The 19,057-nt window shown below is 56.2% G+C and overlaps 1 protein-coding gene across 3 annotated transcripts in view; it reads right to left on the reverse strand.

The window, feature by feature from the left end:
- Positions 1-18,784, reverse strand: part of GABBR1 (gamma-aminobutyric acid type B receptor subunit 1) — a 64,501-nt gene extending 45,717 nt beyond the window's left edge. The window contains exons 1-5 of one of the 3 annotated variants that reach the window (XM_073311979.1): positions 18,403-18,765; positions 12,384-12,498; positions 5,064-5,139; positions 4,467-4,670; positions 3,693-3,881 (exon numbers count right to left, since the gene is read on the reverse strand). In XM_073311979.1, the coding sequence (XP_073168080.1) occupies positions 3,693-3,881; positions 4,467-4,670; positions 5,064-5,139 (469 nt within the window). In that variant the 5' untranslated portion in view covers positions 12,384-12,498; positions 18,403-18,765. Of the gene's footprint in view, positions 1-3,692; positions 3,882-4,466; positions 4,671-5,063; positions 5,140-12,383; positions 12,499-18,402 lie in introns of all 3 variants that reach the window. The other 2 variants (XM_073311978.1, XM_073311980.1) reach the window with 2 other exon arrangements.
- Between the last annotated feature and the right edge of the window lie 273 nt (positions 18,785-19,057).

Below are 19,057 nucleotides of genomic sequence, written 5' to 3' on the forward strand. Positions count from 1 at the left end.
TAGGCTTTCATAGTCTATAGGCCCAGATTCAAGGTGAAAATTTGTGACAGTCTTGTACAGTGAGTTTCGTGAGGGCACACATTTGAAATTTTTGTACGTTATTCCACTGTCTGTATCCATGTCTGTGTTTACTATATACATGTCATCCCTTTGTCTTCAGCTCAGCCTGTTATATTATACCTTGCATGCTTGAGTTTTGATTCAGTGATAAGGATAATAACTTGTCTGACTGTTTCATTTTGTGTTCTTAATTAGTATTTCTTCGTTTTAAGTCTTTTAAGCATTTGTGTACCATTCAGCATTTATGTACATGTTTACAATAGAAGATTTCAAGTGTAGATAAGATACTTATTTACAGCAGACTATTTCAAGTATGGATAGGTTATATATTGACCAGATAAATCACTATGAAGAGGAGATTTGAAAGTGGTGCAAGCAAGAGACAGTGAAAACAACTGAGTGACACAGCAGCTAAGAGCTCAAAGCCAATAACTTCATTTCTCAAATCACTGGAAAACACACCTTACCCAACAAAACAATGCTACAGATAATGAAAACTCTGCAACTGCAATAGGTGTTATTTCAGTGCCAATACCTGAACATGAAGACAGTAGTCAAGAAGGAGATGTGCCAACAGTAACAGATGCAGCAGAAGATCCTGTGTATGATCAAGAAACTCAACAGCAACAGAAAGATGTAGATCTTATGCAGCAAGAGCAATTCCTGAGTACTACAGGTTTGACTATGACTGACATTGGAATTAGTGACAAGAGCAATGCTGCCCAAATGCAATCTTTTCTTCAAATTAGTTGTTTTGAAATTCCAAGTAACATTCCACAAGATGCTGATAATCATGCTTTCCCTACTCGTCTTCTGACAAAAACTCTTCCAAATAGTAAGACCTGCACAGGAGACTGGTTATGCTGGAGTACGGAAAAACAATCTCTGTACTGTGCACCCAGCTTCATTTTGAACAAAAGTGCTGCAAATGCATTAGTTCTCTCTGATCAATCGGGATGGAGCATCAGCAGAGGTTGGAGGAAGTTGAAAGGCCGAATACCATCACATGAGAGTTCAATGTCACACAAAGAAAACTATGTTGCATGGAAATCAGCCAGCAGGGCAGCAGCATCCGAAAGTTCAGTTGAGAATTTACTCTTGACTGAACTCTCTACAGAAACTAAAAACTGGAAAAAACTTCTTGAGCGCATCCTGAATGTCATCCTTTTTCTTTCTGAGCAGGGATTGGCTTTCTTTGGTTCCAGTCAAGGTATTGGTGATCATGCAAATGGAAACTTTCCAGGCATAGTTGAGCTCCTCAGCAAATATGACCCACTTTTATCAGAGCATGTTAAACGTGTTCAAGAATCGCAAGAGAGTCAAAAGCGCATGCAAGTCCATTATCTCTCCACACGCAGACAAAATGAGTTTATTGAGCTATGTCTGTCATTTGTACAAACAACAATTTTGATGATATTCAAAATGCCAAGTATTTTCAATCATTGTTGATGCCACTCCAGATTGTTCTCACAAGGAACGGATGACTATGGTTATTTGATATATTAAGATTGTAGACAGCTCAAAATTTTCAATTGAAGAAAGGTTTATTTTGTTTGATAATTTCACGAGAAAAACTGGAAAAGAAATTGCTGCTCGAGTACTAGCAATTCTAGAAGGTTTTAAGTTAGATTTTCAAGTCTGCACTGGTCAAGCCTATGACAATGGATCTAATATGGCTGGGAAGTACAAAGGTGTACAAGCAGTTCTGCTTGAGCATACTTCAAACTGTATTTTCTCCAGCTGTAGAAACCACACACTAAACCTTGTAGGTGTTGACTGTGCTGAATCATGCAAGGAGGCAATTACTTTGGAACTGTTCAGCAAATGTACAATCTCTTCAGTAGCAGTCCACAGAGGTGGGAAATTCTGAAGCAATATCTTTCTATTTCACTGCATGTGATGTCCAAAACTAGATGGTCTGCAAGGATTGATGGCATTCAGCGAGTTGCGCAGCATTTGAATTCAGTGAGAAAGGATTTAAATGAGCTTGAATCTCTCAATCTAACTGAACAAGCTCAAACTGAACTTCAGTCTATTCAGAAGCATATGTCCAAATTTGAATACATTCTGGTGTCATCTTTGTGAAGGAAGCTACTTACAATGATCCACTAAACTAATCTGGTAATTGAAGCACGCAATGCTGCACTTGATGTTGAGAGCGATAACATTATCAATGACATTCAACAGATTTGTGAACAATGGGATGTGATCCTGACTGAGTCCAGATTAGTAACACAGAATATTGGCATTTCATATGAGTTCTTCACCGATTGCAACTTATCTACTGAATCTGATGCCAAGCAACATTATAGGGTCAATGTCTCCCCTGTCATCATTGACTCTATTCAATGAGGTCTTACACGTTGATTTGAGTCACTGCGACTAATTTGTACCTTTTTGGGTTTCTGTGGCAGTTCAACAGACTGAGTAATGAAGATCTACTTTCTGCAGCTGAACAATTTCAACAACAATACAACAAAGAAATCTCAAAAGATCTCAGTGACGAGGTCATCTTCCTCAGACGAGTATATTCCACAAACTTTAAATTGGATTGCAAGCCAAAGGAATTGCTTCAAGAAATACTCGAACCTGGAGTCTCTGGGGTGTTTCCTAATATCACAATTGCATTGCGTATTTTTGTCAGTTTGCCTGCATCATGGCTTCAGGTGAACTCACCTTCCACGTGTTGAAGCAGGTAAAGAACTACCACCATTCAACTATGGGACAAGAGCGTTTCAATGGGCTCGCCATGCTTAATATCAACTGTGACATTACATGAGAGCTAGATTTTTCCTCAGTAATTAGTGCATTTGCACAGACAAAGGCTAGAAAAGCATTTGTTAAATAAAAAATGTTCAAAAATTATGTCTCATTCTTTTTTTGGTGCCTTATTTTGTTTTCATGTGTCATCATTTTTTAATTTTTATTATGGCTAGGGGCCTCAAAAGCTGGAAATTGGCCAGGGCCTCTCTGGACCTCTGAGAGGGCCTGCCTGCCCCACACACCCCTCTCCCCACAGATCCACACACACAGACCCTGCCCCACCCCATGGACCCTGCTCCACACATCCCTCTCCCCAGAGACCCCCACATATGGACGCTGCCCCACACACCCCTCTCCCCATAGACCCCCACACATAGCTTCTGGGCTGCCAAATGGACCCTGCCCTACATACCCCTCACCCCAGAGACCCCCCCTGCCACATAGACCCTGCCCTAGAGACATCTCATATAGATACTGTCCCACCCCACGGACCCTGGCCCACACACCCCTCACTCCAGAGACCCCCACACACAGACCCTGGCCCACCCCACAAACCCTGCCCCACACTCCCCTCTCCTCAGAGACCCTCACACACGGACCCTGCCCCACCCCATGGACCCTGCCCGACATGTCCCTCACCCCAGAGACCCCCCACACACATAGACCCTGCCCCAGAGACATCTCCCATAGACACTGGTCCACCCCACGGACCCTGGCCCACACACTCCTCTCTCCAGAGACCCTCACATGGACCCTGCCCCACACACCCCTCTCTCCAGACACCCACACACATGGACCCTGCCTCACTCACCCCAGACATGCCCCTAAGGGGCCCCCTCTGTTCACCTCCCCCCTGTGCCCTGACTCACGTTCACAGATAGGTTTGGGGAAGCTCCAGCGCCCCACCTTGGTGCAGTTGCTGCGGGCACTACCCACCAGGCGGAAGCCAGGGTTGCAATGATACTCCACCCAGGTGCCCTCCACGGGCACCCGCTCCATGCCACGTGGCACCGCCTGCCCGTTCTCCAGGCTCAGGTGTATCTTGGGACAGGTCCGCACTGTCGGGGTGGGGGATGGTCAGAGCCAGAGCCCCACCCCCTAAGACACCCCACCCTCGGCCAGGGTTGGAGCCAGTGCCTCCGAGAAGGGAAAGGCCCTGGGCCCCATTCCCCACCCCCTGAGCTGTCCCGCCCTGGGGCCAGATTGGAGCTGGTGACTCCTAGAGGGGAAAGGCCCCGTGCACCATTCCCTGCTCCCCAGAGCCAGCCAGCCCCTGCCTTGGGGCCAGATGGGAGCCGGCACCCCCTAGAGGGGAAAGGCCTTTTGCCCCATTCCCTGCCCCCTGAGCCAGCCAGTCCCCCAGCCTGGGGCCAGATGGGAGCCAATGCCTCCTAGAGGGGAAAGGCCCCATGCTCCATTCCCTGCCACACCCCCTGCCCCCGCAAGCCAGCCAGTCAGTCCCTGCCATGGGCCTGGGTTGGACACAGCACTCCCTGGAGGGGAAAGGCCCTGTGCCCCATTCCCTATCCCCTCTGAGCCAGCCAATCCACCCACCCTGGGGTCAGATTGGAGCTGGTGCCCCTTAGGGTGGAAAGGCCCTGTGTCCCATCCCCAGGTGGGCATGGGGGCCGGTGGTGACTCACGGCAGCGGCTGGCATGGCCCATCTCAGTCCAGGTCCCGTTGGGCAGACACTTGCGCACTTTGGGCCCCACGATCTCACGGTCAGGCCGGCACACATACTCAATCTCATAGTCGAAGGGCAGGAAGCGCACTGTCTGCACCTGGTCTGGGGTGAGGCCCCGGTACCGGATCCCCCCGTCCCGTGGTGGGTGGATGATCTCACAGCCTGGGGGGCGCAGAGCGGGGCACCGTCAGGTTGGGGGGCCTCCGGCTGAGCTGGGGGGACAGGAGTGGGGTGGGTGGGGGAAGAGCAAGTGTGTGTGCAGGGGGAGGCATCCTCGCACATGTATACTTTTGTTGGGTTCCCCATGCGTCGCCAAGTGTGTGTGAGCGCATGCATGCGTGTGCTCAGAGGAGAGGAGTGCAGAGCTGAGCGTGTCTGCGTGCACACGGGGGTACACGTTGGGGTATACATGGGAGTCTGGGGGGGGCTCCTTGGGGACTGAGCACCGCTGGCACGAGGAGGCCCTGGCATAGATTATGGGGTTTTCGGGGGGTGGGGTGAGCAGAGAAGCCTGGTGGGTCTGACCTAGCATGCGAGGCTGGAGGCGGAGCTTACCTGTCGTGCTGTTGAGTCCCAGTGCCCCAGAGCCAGGATCTGGAATTAGCACAGCGCTCAGCAGCAGGAGCAGCATCTGCAGGGGTGGAGGAAAAAGGCAATGAGAATGGGGATGGGGATGGGGATACAACCTTCCCCCACATGATTACACAGAGGGCCAACTGCCACAGGGTTATGACAAGGCAAGAACCCAGGAGTCCTTGCTCCCAAAGACCTTACTCCTGCTCTAACCCCCTAGACCTCATTGCCCTCCCAGAACCAGTAGGGAACCCAGGAGTCCTGGCTCCCAGCCCCCCTGCTCTAACCCACTAGATCACACTCCTCCCCACAGAGCCAGGGGTAAGAACATGAGAACGGCCAGACTGGACCAAAATAAGGGTCCATCTAGCCCAGTATCCTGTCTTCCAACGGCCAGTGCCAGGGGCCCCAGAGAGAATGAACAGAACAGGCAATCATCGAATGATCCATCCCCTGTCATCCATTCCCAGCTTCCGGCCAACAGAGGCTAGGGACACCATCCCTGCCCATCCTGGCTAATAGCCATTGATGGACCTGTCCTCCATGAATGTATCTAGTTCTTTTTTGAACCTTGTTATAGTTTTGGCCTTCACAACAGCCTCTGGCAAAGAGTTCCACAAGTTGACTGTGCGTTGTGTGAAGAAACACTTCCTTTTGTTTGTTTTAAACCTCCTGCCTATTCATTCCACCAAGTGACACTAGCTTTTGTGTTATGTGATGGGGTAAATAACACTTCCTTATTTACTTTCTCCACACCCATCATGATTTTACAGATCCCTGTCATATACACTGTATACATTGGGTCACCCTTGTTCACATGCTTCCTGACCCCCTTAAAAAATTTTAGTAGATTGGTGAGGCATGATTTCCCTGGACAAAAGCCATGTTGACTCTTCCCCAACGAGTCATGTTCATCTGTGTGTCTGGCAGTTCTGTTCTTTACTATAGTTTCAACCAATTTGCCTGGTACTGAGGTTAGGCTCACTGGCCTGTAATTACCAGATCACCTCTGGAGCCTTTCTGAAAGACCACAGCTAGATAGGACCAGGAGTCCTGGCTCCCAGCCCGCCTTCTCTAACCACTAGACCCCACTCCCAGGTCTTTAAAAAGGTCTGAATGACGCAGTAAGCACCACAGAGGGAAAGGCTAAAGATTCTGGGCATAATGGCAGAGTTAGAGAATAAGCTCCGGAAGATCCTGTGAATACCTACAATATTCCTGGTCCCCAGCGCCCCCATGTGGCCATTACATAGGAATAGCTGCCCCCACTGCTGATCCCCACCCCCTATATGCCCACTACAAGGGAAGAGCTGTCCCTGTCCCTGAGCCTACCATATCCAATCAGTGCCCCTCCTGTCAGTTTGTGAATTGGATCTAGTGGGTGAGACCCAGGACGTCTTAGAGCCAGGACTCCTGGGTTCTAGCTCTGGCTCTTTGGAGGGGAGTGTGGTCTAGTGGTTGGGGGGAGGGGTACTTGCCAGAGTATCCCAAATGTCTGTGGCAGTGATAATGTGTGATATGCCCTGTCCCAGCAAGAACAGAGACAGCAGTAACCACAAAGGCTGCTGAGGGTGACATACACAAACACACAAAGCGCATGGCTTGTTCCCTCCCACTGGGGCAGCCGGGAGGGACATGCACACACACACACACACACACACACACACACACACACACACACACAGCAGGACTCATTCTACAGGAGGGACAGACACATGCTGAGTAAATCTCATTGCCTCTGTGATGAAGTGGGACTGTTCTTAATGTTTCCTCTGAATACTATAAGGATGCCTCAGTTTTTCCTATGCATTTCTTAAGTCTCTAGGTGGTGGGATAAGGGTGTAAAAAGAAAAGGAGTACTTGTGGCACCTTAGAGACTAACTTATTTATTTGAGCATAAGCTTTCATGAGCTACAGCTCACTTCATCGATGAAGTGAGCTGTAGCTCACGAAAGCTTATGCTCAAATAAATTGGTTAGTCTCTAAGGTGCCACAAGTACTCCTTTTCTTTTTGCGAATACAGACTAACACGGCTGTTACTCTGAAACCTGCTCACAGAGAGGAGACTTCACCAGAGTCCTGACTGGCTTTGTAGGGAGTAGTTCCAGAGCATCGCCCGGGGACTCCGTGACAACTGGTGGTAGCGGTGGGATGCACTGCACCCCGTGAACGGTGCTTCCTGCAGTAAGTGACTGGGGAGCAGTAAAAAGCGGGATTGATGAGGACCAGGCATGCTGAAGGCTCAGAGAGGAGCGGTTTTGGGGAGCTGTTAACCCCTGGGAGTGTGTGACCAGTGAGAAGGACTTTTGCAGTAAGAGGGTCCCCTGGGGATTGCAGCAAGTGGTCCCAGGGGCGGAGGAGTCTGCAGCTCGACCCTGGCAAAGAGGTGGTGACCTCGAGAAGGGCTAGCACACGAGGGGTTCTCCCTTGAAACCATGGGGAGCTGAGAGCACACAGGCCTGTGAGTCCGCAACAACTTGGGAACAGTGGAGTGATGGCCTGTCACCATCTTCTTAAGAAGGACATTGTAACCCCGTGCAAAAAGAGAGGGTTACACATTGGAAAGTTCACCAAAGCACAGTTAATTGTGCAGCTGGAGGATGATGACCACTCTAAGGAGCAGATTCCTGACCCAAATGGGGCTACAGCAGGATCTGGGAGCAGCTGGAGTGGTAGCCAGGCATCCCCAAGACTCCTGTCCCGACCAGATGGGGGTCTTCATGATTGGGTTCCCCAGCAGGGGATCAGAGACGGATGGGATTGGAGCTGAGTCCGAGAGAGCAAGAGACAGCGAGAGCCCAAGAAAGAACTGCAGAAGCAGCAGCAGCATGAACTGGCGATGGTGGAGCGGAGAGGCACAGGAGACTTCCTAGGGGTGAGTGGGGATAGACCCTGGAGTGCCAGTTCTGCAGGGAACCTCGAGAATTGCTGCCCCTGGTTAAGGAGGTGGAGGGATGTGGATGCCCACCTCACTGCCTTTGAGCAGGCTGGCGATTTGAACCAGGGAGACACTGCAGAAAAGCCCTGGTATCTAGCTCCCTTGCTGAGAGAACTGTTGTCAGGCCCCGGGTGGTGCAGCCTCAGACGCTGAGGGGCTGTGTGTCCTAGGGATGGAACCATTCACCCTGCCTATGGCCCAGATCCCTGTGCAGACCCAGGAGGGGTTGGGCTGGCTGGTTGTTGGGGTTCTCCAGGATATCAGCTGTGACCTCCTGTTGGGGGGTGACGGTGTCTCTTTGGGACAGGATCCAGGCCCTGCTCCTGTAATGGCTGAGGGTTTGAATTTGAATCCAGGGAACCAATCGGCTGAAACAGAAATGGTCAGTGAAAATGCAGATGACCTGGCTGGCACGGGGTGGGGAGGAGCTGCTAGGCTCAGACTACCTGCCTGCCTGTAAGCAGACCCCTGGGACTGGGTGGGGCAAAGAGATGTTCCCTGCCCCACTGCACACTGGAGAAGGGGCTCACACTGGCTCTGTTGCTGTAAGGAGAGCAGAGAGCTCGCTGTCTGCCCCCACTGGGACAGCAAGGAGAGCGCTGAGCAAGGCGGGAGATAAGACCCCAGCTGAGTGGGTGGGGACACAGGCAGGGCAGGACGACTGCCAACCAGGTTTTCCTGGTCCAGACAAGCTGCTGGGAAGTGATCCCATGGCAGGGAAGGGGGCTCTGGATATAGTGGGGCCCCTTAGCAAGGCGAGTGATGGATTTCACCAACTGCTACCCAGGGGTGGGGGATCTGCCCTCCACTGAGGCAGACACACTGCTGACCATCTTCAGCAAAGAAGGGGTCCCCAGCGAGGTCCTTACAGACCAGGGGTCAAATTTCATGTCAGCTCGGCTCCAAGGCTTGCAGGAGAAATGTGGGGTCTGGCCCTGGACCTCTACATATCACCCTCAGTCCAACGGGCTGATGAAGAGGATCAGAGATTGGCCCATTCTCCAGACCAAGAAACAGGTCCAGGCCTTTATAGGGATGGCGAGGTACTACTGGGTGTTTGTACCCCACTTTAGCTCCCTAGCTACTCCCATCACTGAGCTATGTAAGAAGGAGAAGCCAGACAAGGTGGTCTGGACTGAGCAGCGCCAGAGGGCTCTCTGTGCATGGAAGGAGGCTCTAATCCAGGGCCCGGTAAATCTGGTAAACCCGGACAGTGCCATGCCCTTTACAGTGTTAACCGACGCCTCAGACGCAAGGCTGGGCACAATGCTAATGCAGGTCGATGTTAAGGTGGGGAGACACCCCATTGAGTGCCCAAGCAAGAAGCTGCTGCCCCAGGAGCAGAACTATATGGCCATAAAGAAGAAATGCCTGGCCATGATGCGGGCCCTTAAAAAGCTGCAGCCGTATCTATCTGGGTGGTGTTTTGCAGTGTATACTGACCCCTCTGCCCTGAAAATGGCTGCATCCAATGAAAGGGGCTGATGCCAAGCAGTGGATGACAGAGACACCTGGTCAAAGGGTGGCCAAGGTCAAGATGGGGGCTGTTAACCAAGAGAGCTCAAATCACAGCCCTCCAAACTGGACAGCTGGGAGAAGACCCAATCTCAGTTTGAACCCCAGGGGTTTTGGGATGGCAAAAGGGCATGGGCCGCATAAACCTTCCCACACGCCACGCCAGCAAGTGCCATCAAGCACACCCGACCCAAGGAAGCGTGTAAAACTGGAAGGGCCTGGTGTAACTCCCCCCAAGGAATGAGAGAGATGCTGGAGCATCCATGGGAACGTTGGTGGGTTCGAACTTTCCCCAGGTCACTGGCCAAAGTGACCTCACTCAGTTCGGTCACGAAGGGGGGACAGATGTGACGAAGTGGGACTGTTCTCAGTGTTTCCTCTGAATACTGTAGGGGTGCCCCAGTTTCCCCTATGCATTTCTTAAGTCTCTAGGTGGTGGGATAAGGGTGTGTAATTGTTGCAGAGCAAAGGGCCAGTGTACATAAATGGCCGACACTCTGTTCTCTGGCAATGGATGGCCTGGGCCCTTACCCCCTGCAAGGTGATAGCTAAAGGTGTTGGAGAACAAAGGAATCAGGAGACCTCCTGGCCTGGGAAAGGGACAAAGCCCAGAGGAGGAGAGGCTGGAGGGTGAGTCAGTTTGGGGCTGGCTGGGGATGTGGAGTGAATTGCAGACGTGGTTGTCTGGCTCACTGCCCCCCAAAATGGACCCAGCTGAGGGGCCCTGTTCTCTGTACCTACAAGCTCTGTTTTAGACCGTGTTCCTGTCATCTAATAAACCTCTGTTTTACTGTCTGGCTAAGAGTCACGTCTGACTGCGGAGTTGGGGTGCAGGACCCTCTGGCTTCCCCAGGACTCCGCCTGGGCAGACTCACTGTGGGCAGCGCTCGGAGGGGCAGAGGATGCTGAATGCTCCAAGGTCAGATCCAGGAAGGTGGAAGTTGTGTGAGCTTCTTGCCCTGAAGACAGTCTGCTCACAGAGAGGAGACTTCACCAGAGTCCTGACTGGCTTTGTAGGGAGTAGTTCCAGAGCATCGCCCGGGGACCCTGTGACAGCCTCCAGCAGGGGACAGCAGACACACACAATGCAGGGCTCATCCCCTCCAGCAGGGGGGCACACATGCCCCCGCCTTTGCCAATGCACAGCAGCAGCACTCATCTTCTCCAGAAGGGACACACACACACAGAGTACAGGACTCATCTCATCCAGCGGGGGCAGCAGGAATTCACATAGACAACCCATGCCAGCGGAGGGTAAGCAGCAGCGTCACTTTCTGCACACACACACACACACCCTCAGAAGTATCAGAGGGTAGCTGTGTTACTCTGTATCCATAAAAACAATGAGGAGTCCGGTGGCACCTTAAAGACTTAAGAGATTTATTTGGGCATATGCTTTCATGAGTAAAAACCCCACTTCAGATGCATGGAGTGAAAATTACAGATACAGGCATAAATATACCTGTACATGAAGAGAAGGGAGTTACCTTACAAGTGGAGAACTAGTGCTGACAAAGCCAATTCAGTCAATTCTACAACCTATCCTGGAAAACAATACCTCACTCTCACAGACCTTGGGAGACAGGCCAGTCCTCGCTTACAGACAGCCCCCCAGCCTGAAGCAAATACTCACCAGCAACCACACACCACACCACAGAAACACTAACCCAGGAACCAATCCCTGTAACAAACCCCATTGCCAACTCTGTCCCCATATCTACTCTAGCGACACCATCAGAGGACCCAACCACATGAGCTATACCATCAGGGGCTCATTCACCTGCACATCTACTAATGTGATATATGCCATCATGTGCCAGCAATGCCCCTCTGCCATGGACATTGGCCAAACCAGACAGTCTCTATGTAAAAGAATAAATGGACACAAATCTGACATCAGGAATGGTAACGTATAAAAGCCAGTAGGAGAACACTTCAATCTCCCTGGACATTCAATAACAGATTCAAAAGTAGCCATCCTTCAACAAAAAAAAACTTTGAAAACAGACTTCAAAGAGAAACTGCAGGGCTACAATTCATTTGCAAACTTAACATCATTAATTTGGGCTTGAATAGGGACTGGGAGTGGCTGCCTCACTACAAAAGCAATTTTTCCTCTCTTGGTATTGACACCTCCTCCTCAGTTATTGGGAGTGGATCACATCCACCCTGAGTGAATTGGTCTTGTCAGCACTGGTTCTCCACTTGTAAGGTAACTTCCTTCTCTTCATGTGTCAGTATATTTATGCCTGTATCTGTAATTTTCACTCCATGCATCTGAAGAAGTGGTGTTTTTTACCCATGAAAGCTCATGCCCAAATAAATCTCTTAGTCTTTAAGGTGCCACCGGACACTCAGAAGGACTCCTCTCTTCCAGCAGGGACACACACACAGAGTACATGACTTATCTCATCCAGCAGGGGGCAGCAGGGATGGACACACACACACACACACACACACACACACACACACACACACACACACACACAGGCAGGACTCATTCTACAGGAGGGACAAACACATGCTGAGTAAATCTCATTGCCTCCAGCAGGGGGCAGCAGAAACACACACACACAACACACACACACAGAGTATACGATTCATCTCGTCCAACAGGGGGAGCAACCCATGCCAGCAGAGGACAGGCAGCAGCGTTACTTTCTGCGCGCGCACACACACACACACACACACACACAGAGCAGCAGTACTCCTCTCATCCAGCAGGGGGAAGCAGGGACGGACAGACAGACAGACAGGCACACCCCAGGACTCATTCCCTCCAGCAGGGAGCAGCAGGGACAGCCCCGAGCCAGCCCTCCCTGGGGCGGACTGGCGCAGTCCCTCCATACCTTGCGGCAGGCGTGTGGTGGGCAGTGCCAGCCTGTTCTCTTTCGCAGCCTAGGGCTGGATCCGTACACAGGGCAATCGCTCAACACCGCAGCACCCACCAACCAGACCTGAAAGCTGGAAACACAAAAACCCCTCTTAGAAATGACCTGGCCTCCCCCCCACCTGCTCCACCAGCCCCCCAGAAATGGCTTCCCCAACCCCTGCATATTTCACCACATGGCCTCCTTTGGGGTTGGGTGCAAAGTGAGCAATATCCCTGAGGGGGCGGGATCAGCCCAGGGTATTTGGACCCCCCACTACCTGCACTACCTTCACACATGGCCCAGCCACTAGCCTGAGCTCACACTGTGTGAGCCTGGGGCACAGCCGCACTGGCTCCTAGATGATGGGGCGGCGGTGGTGAACACTCTGAGGGTCGCTGCCCAGAGCTGGCTGCAACAGCCCAACACATGGCCACATCACAACCAGAGGGGGCCCAATGACTGTAAGATGGGGGGATCCCAAGCTTTTCCTGCTGGGCGCAATGAGCCTGTGGAACCCACTGCCACAGGACACAGCCGAGGCCAAGAGCTGGGCAGGAGTCCATGGGTGACGGGCAGGTTCCTCAGAGGGCAACATGTGGCATGACCTGCGGGAATGAGCACAACATTTGGAGAAGGGTGGTGAGACTCCTGCTTCAGGAGCCCAGCGTGGGGGCAGGTTACGCCCAGTGGCTGCTGTGGGTTCTCACACCAAAGGCAGAAACATTCAGCCAGCTCTAATCAGAGGCCCTCTGGAGACTGCAGAGACAGCCTGCAAGGGGCACTCCCCCCATTTCACAGCGGGGGAAACTGAGGCACAGCGACTCAGAAAATCCATAGCAGAACCCAGGCCACCTGCTGCCCCAGTCCTCGCTCTAACCACTAAATCTCCTCTGCTCTTCCCGAGCCAGGGACAGAACCCAGGAGTCCTGCCCCCCATCCACCCTGTGTTACAGCGCACACCCAGAGAGGTTGCTGGTTTGTTGTTCCCCATTACCATGGCAATGGGGGCTTCCCCTGTGCAGCCCAGCCCAGCATGCGCCCCAGGCCTGTGGATGAACCACGGGCAGGCCGAGGGCTGTTTAGCCCAGGCAGCAGAGGCATGTGCCCTTTGCCTTATGGGAATCCTGGGAGCTGGGTGGGCCCAAGCCGCCCACTTCTGAAAGGCGCCTCCCCCAGCCTCGCAGGAGGGACCACTGGACCCGGGAATCAGATGAAGACAGGACACAACTAATTAAAAAACAGGGTCGGGAGTGGTGGTCAGAGGTTCAAAACAAGGGTACTGGGCGGGGACACCGAGCAGAGGACCCCGGACAGCGCCCACTGCTCCTCAAAGGCGTCTCAGGAGCCAGTGGACGTGGCCCAGTGGAACTCTGCCCGGAGGCGAGACGAGGGAGGAATGGAAATAGGCCCCACAGTCGCAGCATGCCCCCTCATCCAGCATCCTCCTCCTGGTGTTATAGGTGGAGACTTTGGCCAGAGCCAGGAGGAAGTTGACGAGTAGGTCTCGCCACTTCATGGGGCCACGGATAGGCTGTGCGAAAATGAACAGGTGTGGGCGAAAGGTGTGCCCTACGCTGCTGAGGGCACAGGCCCCAGCCAAGCAGGCAACCTGCTGGGCTGCGGACATGGGGCCCCCTGGTACTTCAGAGCAGCCAGCTCTGGAGAGCTGGGGAGAGCCAGGCAGGGGAGCTGGGGGGGAACCAGGCAGGGGACCTGTGGGGAGCCAGGCAGGGGAGCAGGGGGGGAGTCTGGCAGGGGAGCCAAAGGGGAGTTGGGCACAGGAGCCAGGGGGAGCCAGGCAGGGGAACCGGGGGTGGGGAGCCATTCAGGGGAACCGGGGGGAGTGAGGCAGGGGAGCTAGGGGGGAGCCAGGCAGGGGAGCTGGGGATTAGGGTGGGAAGCAGCAGGCAACCGAAACCCTGCTGGGTTCATCAGGGTGGCACACGACTCGGCCAGCCGTCCTGGGCCAGCACGACAGCTGCAGTGCTACAGTCACACCAGTAGAGGGAGCCACCAGGGCATCTGGGGCAGCCAGGTGGCCCTGGGCTGAATGCAGGGCTGGGAATTGAAGGCTGGGCTCCCGCCAGCATCGCAGCTGGGTAGCAGGCTGAGGCCAGTGCAGGCTGAACCCTGGTTCCAGGGGGAATATAACCCCCCAGGATCTCAGCAGCGGCCCCACCTAGCACAGGGATGAGCTGGGCTGGTGCAGCAAGGAGTGACGTGCTGAACTGTGGCGACTGCTGGGATGGTGCTGGCTGCCTGCCAAGCTGGACGCAGCTGGCCAGGGAGGAGCAGTCCACGCTGTGCTCTTGCTCCGGCTGGCTCTGTGCTGTGGTGGATCCAGGGCGGGGTGCTGAGGGGCTGGGCAGTGAAGCAGTTAATGCCACGGGGCCGGGCCCAGGGCGAGAGAAGAAAGGTCAGACACTGCACAGGAAATCCCAGAGCCCGGATGGGTGTGGCCTGCAGCGGGTCAGCCCCAGCATTTATTATTGATACCACACCATGGCTGGGTGGGGCCCAGCCTGGAATGCAGGGTACCTTGGCCAGGCTTTCAGCTCAGCTGGCCCATCTAGGAGTCAATCCGGAGTCACCCCTGACTGAAATGGGGGTAGGGCCGGGCTCTGAGCTCAGCAAGGGTGACCAGATAGCAAGTGTGAAAAATCAGGACAGGGTGTGGGGGGTAATAGGCACCTATATAAGACAAAGACCCAAATATGGAGACAGTCCCTATAAAATCAGGACATCTGATCACCCTAAGTTCAGCTCCCAGGAGTTAATCCAGAGTCACACAAACACACACTGTACACACCACACACACTCCCACAGCTGAGGGGGGCAGGGGGGAGCTGAGGGCGCTGGGCGGGAAGGGTTGAGGGGAATGGGGGGAGCTGAGGGAAATGGGGGGAGCTGAGGGGAGTGGGGGGTTGGGGGAAGCTGAGGGGAGCGGGCGGGGGGAGATGAGCGCAGTGGGTGGAGGGGAGGGGCGAGGGGAGCGGGGGGCTGGGAGGAGCTGAGGGCAGGGGTGGGCAAGGGGAGTGGGTGAGTGGAGTCCCTGATAAACTGGGATGGAAGCAATTGTGGCTCATGAATTTTTTATTGCACTGAATAAATCCTGAGAACGTGGGTTTTGGGGGCACCAGCAGAGCTGGGGGACAGGGCTGGGCTAGCAGGGGGCTGTGGGTCAGGAGTGAGGCGCACTGGCAGAGCTGGGGGGATCCCAGGGCTGGGCTAGCAGGGGCTGTGGGTTGGGCACTGGCAGAGCTGGGGGGCAATGCCCCTCCTCCCACACTGTTTGTTTCCTCCCAGCCCCAGTGGGGTAATTAGCCGAGGTACTAATCAAAGTTGACAACAATCCCTAAGCTGGTTGCCTAGTTACCAGCTCAGCCAGCCCCAGGCCTGAGCACAGGACACAGGCTCCTCCCACAGCCTCTGGCCCCTCCCACCACACCTGCCGGGGGTTCCCCCCCCTCAACAAACCCTGTGCACTGGAGTCCCAGCTAGGCACAGGCAAGGCGCTGCTGTGTGGAAACTCACAGCACTGGACCCCATCCGGGCACTGAGGTGAGGAAGCTTGCAGCATGATGCCCCCTCAGGGCACTGCTGCAGCGAGGAAGCTCGCAGCATGGCACCCCCACAGGGCATTGCTCTCTCCATGCCCACACCTGCCCTTCAGGACCTGTGAGAGCAGACAGATCCACTACAGGATATTTATAGAGACGTGGGACTCAGCACTTTGGAAAGGAATAAATAATTCGCCAGGACTCAGTGTCTTCATCACCTGAGTGCTGCGCTCCCCCACCCAAAAAATAGATCTACACCCCCACCCCCACTTTGCCTCTCAGTCCTGACCTTCAGCCCCCAGTTAGCCCAGCCCTGGGCTGTTCGCACATTGTCCTCCTGGTACCCCCAGCATCCGTGGGTGGCCTGGGGAGCACAGGACAGGGGGGATACTAGGTGGGATCCCAGCAGTGGGGAAGCTAGGTGGCGTGGGGAGTGCAAGTTGGCAGGTGAGGGCAGGGCAGGGGAAGGAGAGAAGGGATCCCGGCAGTGGGGGAGGTGGGGGGCACGGGGAGTGATTGTCAGGGGCGAGGAGATCAGGGAGGGACCCCAGCAGAGGGAGAGGTGGGCATCGTAGGAAGTGAAGGCTGGGTGGGAGGGAAGGCGGGAGAGGGAGGGATCCCAGCAGTGGGAGAAGCAGGCAGCATGCAGAGCCCAGGCCTGGGGGGTTGAGGGACGGATCCTGGCACAGGGGGAGGCAGGTGGAGTGGGGAGCGCAGATCAGGGGGAGATCGGGGGAGGGATCCTAGCAGTGGAGTAGGCAGTCAGTGTGGAGAGCGCAGGCCGGGGAGGATTGGGGGAGGAATCCCAGCAGAGGGGGAGGTGGGTGGCATGGGGGGCACAGGCCGGGTAGGGGGATCGGGGGAGGGATTCTGGCAGTGGGGGAGGCAGGCGGTGTGGGGAGCACATGCTGGGGGGATCAGAGAAGGGATCCCGGTAGTGGGGGAGGCGGGCAGCATGGGGAGTGCAAGCCGGGGGGGATGGCAGAGGGATCCCAGCAGTGGGGGAGGCAGGTGGCGTGGGGAGCGCAGGCCTGGGAGGATTAGGGGAGGGATCCCAGCAGAGGGGGAGGTGGGTGGCGTGGGGAGCACAGGCCGGGTGGGGGAATCGGGGGAGGGATTCTGGCAGTGGGGGAGGTGGGCAGTGTGGGGAGCACAAGCCGGGTGGGAGGATCGGGGGAGGGATTCCGGCAGTGAGGGAGGCGGACGGCATGGGGGAGCACAGGCTGTGGGGGCGGTCAGGGGAGGGATCCTGGCAGTGGGGGAGACATGCAACGTGGGGAGCGCAGGCCGAGGGGAGAAATTGGGGGAGGGATCCTGGCAATGGAGGAGGAGGGTGGTGTGGGGAGCACAGGCCAGGGGGGACAGAGGAGGGATCCCGGCAGTGGGGGAGGTGGGCGATCTGCTGGGATCAGGAGAGGGATCCCAGCAGATGGGGAGGCAGGCAGTGTGGTGAGTGCAGGCTGGGAGGGTCGGGAGAGGGATCCCAGCAATTGGGGTGGGGGGGCAACATGTGGGAGCCCAGGTCGGGGGGCTTGGGGGATGGATCCCAGCTGTGGGGGAGGCAGGCGGTATGGGGAGTGCAGGCCGGAGGGGATTGTGGGAGTGTTCCTGGCAGTGGGGGAGGCAGGCGGTGTGGGGAGTGTTGGCCAGGGGGGTCAGGGGAGGGATCCCAGCAGAGCAGGAGGTGGGTAATGTGGGGAGTGCAGGCCAGAAGGGTCAGCGGAGGGATCCCAGTAGTTGGCATGGGGGGCGACTTGGGGGAACGCAGGCTGGGGCAGGGGGATTGGGGAAGGGATCCCAGCAGTGGGTGTGGGGGGTGACGTGGGAGAGCACAGGTCAGGAGGATTGGGGGAGGGATCCCAGCAGAGAGGGGGGCGGGTGGGGTGGGGAGCGCTCCCAGCAGTGGGGGAAGTGGGTGGCGTGAGGAGTACGGGCTGGGGGGGATCGGGGGAGGGATTCCAGCAGAGAGGGAGGTGGGCGGCGTGGGGAGCACAGGCTGGGTGGGAGGATTGGGGGAGGGATTCCAGCAGTGGGGGTGATGGATGACTTGGGGGAGCGCAGGTCGGGGGGGATCGGGGAGGGTTCCCCCACCTGGGCTCTCCCCCACCCCAGCTCCCCTCCCTGGGCTGTCCCCTCCTTCGGCCTCCTCCCTCCCACGCTCTCCCCCACAGGCCTGGTTGGCCTCCCCCTCCTTCTCCCCACCAGGGCCTGGCCCCTGCTCTCCCCACCGCCTCCTCCCTTCTCCTCTCCCCAAGCTCCTCCACCAGGTTCCCCCCCCCCGCGCCCCATTCCTCCCCATCTCAGCCAGCGCGCCCCGGTAGGAGCCTTCCCCTCCCCCCTCTTTCCTGGGAGGGGGTACCCGGATCTCCCTCCCCGCCTGCCCCCCTGTCCCTCCCGGCTGCAGGATCGGGGGCGCGGGGCCGGCGTGTCCCTACCTGGGCTCGGGGCCGGCTGCAGTGATGGAAGGCGCCGATGGTGCCCGGGGGAGGCGGCGCGGTCCCGGAGAGGGATCAGGGGATGCGGGACCCGGGAGATCCGGGGCCGGGGGGCGCAGGGACCCGGAGGACGGGGTCGCAGCGCCCAAGCGCTCCGGGACTCACGCGGGCTGCTGGGCTCGGCGCTCGGCCGGGGCAGGGGCCGGGCCGGGAGGGCGGAGCCGGCTCGGTGGGTCTCTCGGTCCCTCCCCAGCCCGCGCCGGGCGCCTGCTCTCTCCGGCGGGGGAGGCGGCGGAGACGGCGGGAGTGGAGTGGTGGGGGCGGGGGAGCCTCCCTCCCTCCCTCTCTGCCCAGACGCCCGGCCCGAGGGGGCCGCTCCCAGCAGCTCACTGCGCCCGCCGCGCCGGGGAGCCACCGACCGGCCGCCCCCGGCCAGCCCCGCGCTGCGGCCGAGAGCTGGCCATGGTGCTGAGCGCGCTGGGCGCGGGGCGGGGAGGAGGGCAGGGGTGGACGAGGGGAAGGGAGGCAGTGGAGCAGGGGGGGAGAAGATGTAATGGGGCCGGGGGTGAGGGGAGGGGAGGCGAAGGGGCAGGGGGTGAGGGGAGGGGTGGCGATGGGGCAGAGGGGGAGGGGGAGGCAATGGGGCAGGGGGTGA

Source organism: Lepidochelys kempii, chromosome 14, assembly GCF_965140265.1.
Source record: "Lepidochelys kempii isolate rLepKem1 chromosome 14, rLepKem1.hap2, whole genome shotgun sequence".
Taxonomy (NCBI): domain Eukaryota; kingdom Metazoa; phylum Chordata; order Testudines; family Cheloniidae; genus Lepidochelys; species Lepidochelys kempii.